The sequence below is a fragment of the Pezoporus occidentalis genome, unplaced genomic scaffold (assembly GCF_034315485.1).
Source record: "Pezoporus occidentalis ecotype Australia unplaced genomic scaffold, CSIRO_AGI_Poc_V1 ctg50, whole genome shotgun sequence".
NCBI classification, from domain to species: Eukaryota; Metazoa; Chordata; class Aves; order Psittaciformes; family Psittacidae; genus Pezoporus; species Pezoporus occidentalis.
In genome coordinates this window covers 620,001-620,643 of record NW_026915836.1, presented here as the reverse complement: position 1 = coordinate 620,643, position 643 = coordinate 620,001, and the positions used below count along the sequence as shown (strand labels likewise).

The window sequence follows — 643 nt, the reverse complement described above, 5'->3', positions numbered from 1 at the left end:
GAAAAATCAGCAGTGGAATTAAATGAGTAAGAAAAAAAAGGGCGCAAATATTGGAGCATTCAATAGGTGCACTTTTAAAAGATCTTAAGACAACTATGTCCTTGCTAATTAAATGTGAATGCATTTACTCCTTTACATCAGTTATATAAGCCCACAAAGAACATTGCTGAAATATTTTCAAACGCACACCAAAAATAACATTTAAAGAGATGAACAAAGTACATGCAAGTTTAAAGGCACGAAAGAGAAGGAACCCAGCGTTGCACCTTTGTTAATGCATACATATAAAGTCCAATCAGTTTTAAGCTGGAATATAATTGGTTACAAAAAGGATGTCTCAATGTTTACGCACTGTGAAACAAGCCCCAATTAGAAATATTTCTCTGATGATGGCTCAGGAACAAAAAGGGGGGGGGGGGAACTGAACCCTCCTTACTCCCAGCCATCCATACACATGGATTAAATTTCTGTAGTCCACCTTAAAACAAACAAACAAACACGTCATCTTCTATGTGTGTTTGGTTAAAACAAGAAGAAAAGGGTAATGGAGGTTTTCGTCATACGTATCTTTTTCTTCATTTTTCAACTGCAAATAAAAAATGGATAAAGTGAGCAAACTGTATGAAAGCATTTCCAAAATACT

At 35.3% G+C, this 643-nt stretch overlaps 1 protein-coding gene across 2 annotated transcripts in view; it reads right to left on the bottom strand.

Annotated features, from left to right (window-relative positions):
• Positions 1–328: 328 nt before the first annotated feature.
• The window catches only part of CAMKMT (calmodulin-lysine N-methyltransferase), a 208,922-nt gene continuing 208,607 nt past the window's right edge, over positions 329–643 (bottom strand). For both annotated transcript variants that reach the window (XM_062636993.1, XM_062636994.1), the window contains exon 11: positions 329–586. In XM_062636993.1, the coding sequence (XP_062492977.1) occupies positions 509–586 (78 nt within the window). In that variant the 3' untranslated portion in view covers positions 329–508. The remainder of the gene's footprint in view (positions 587–643) is intronic.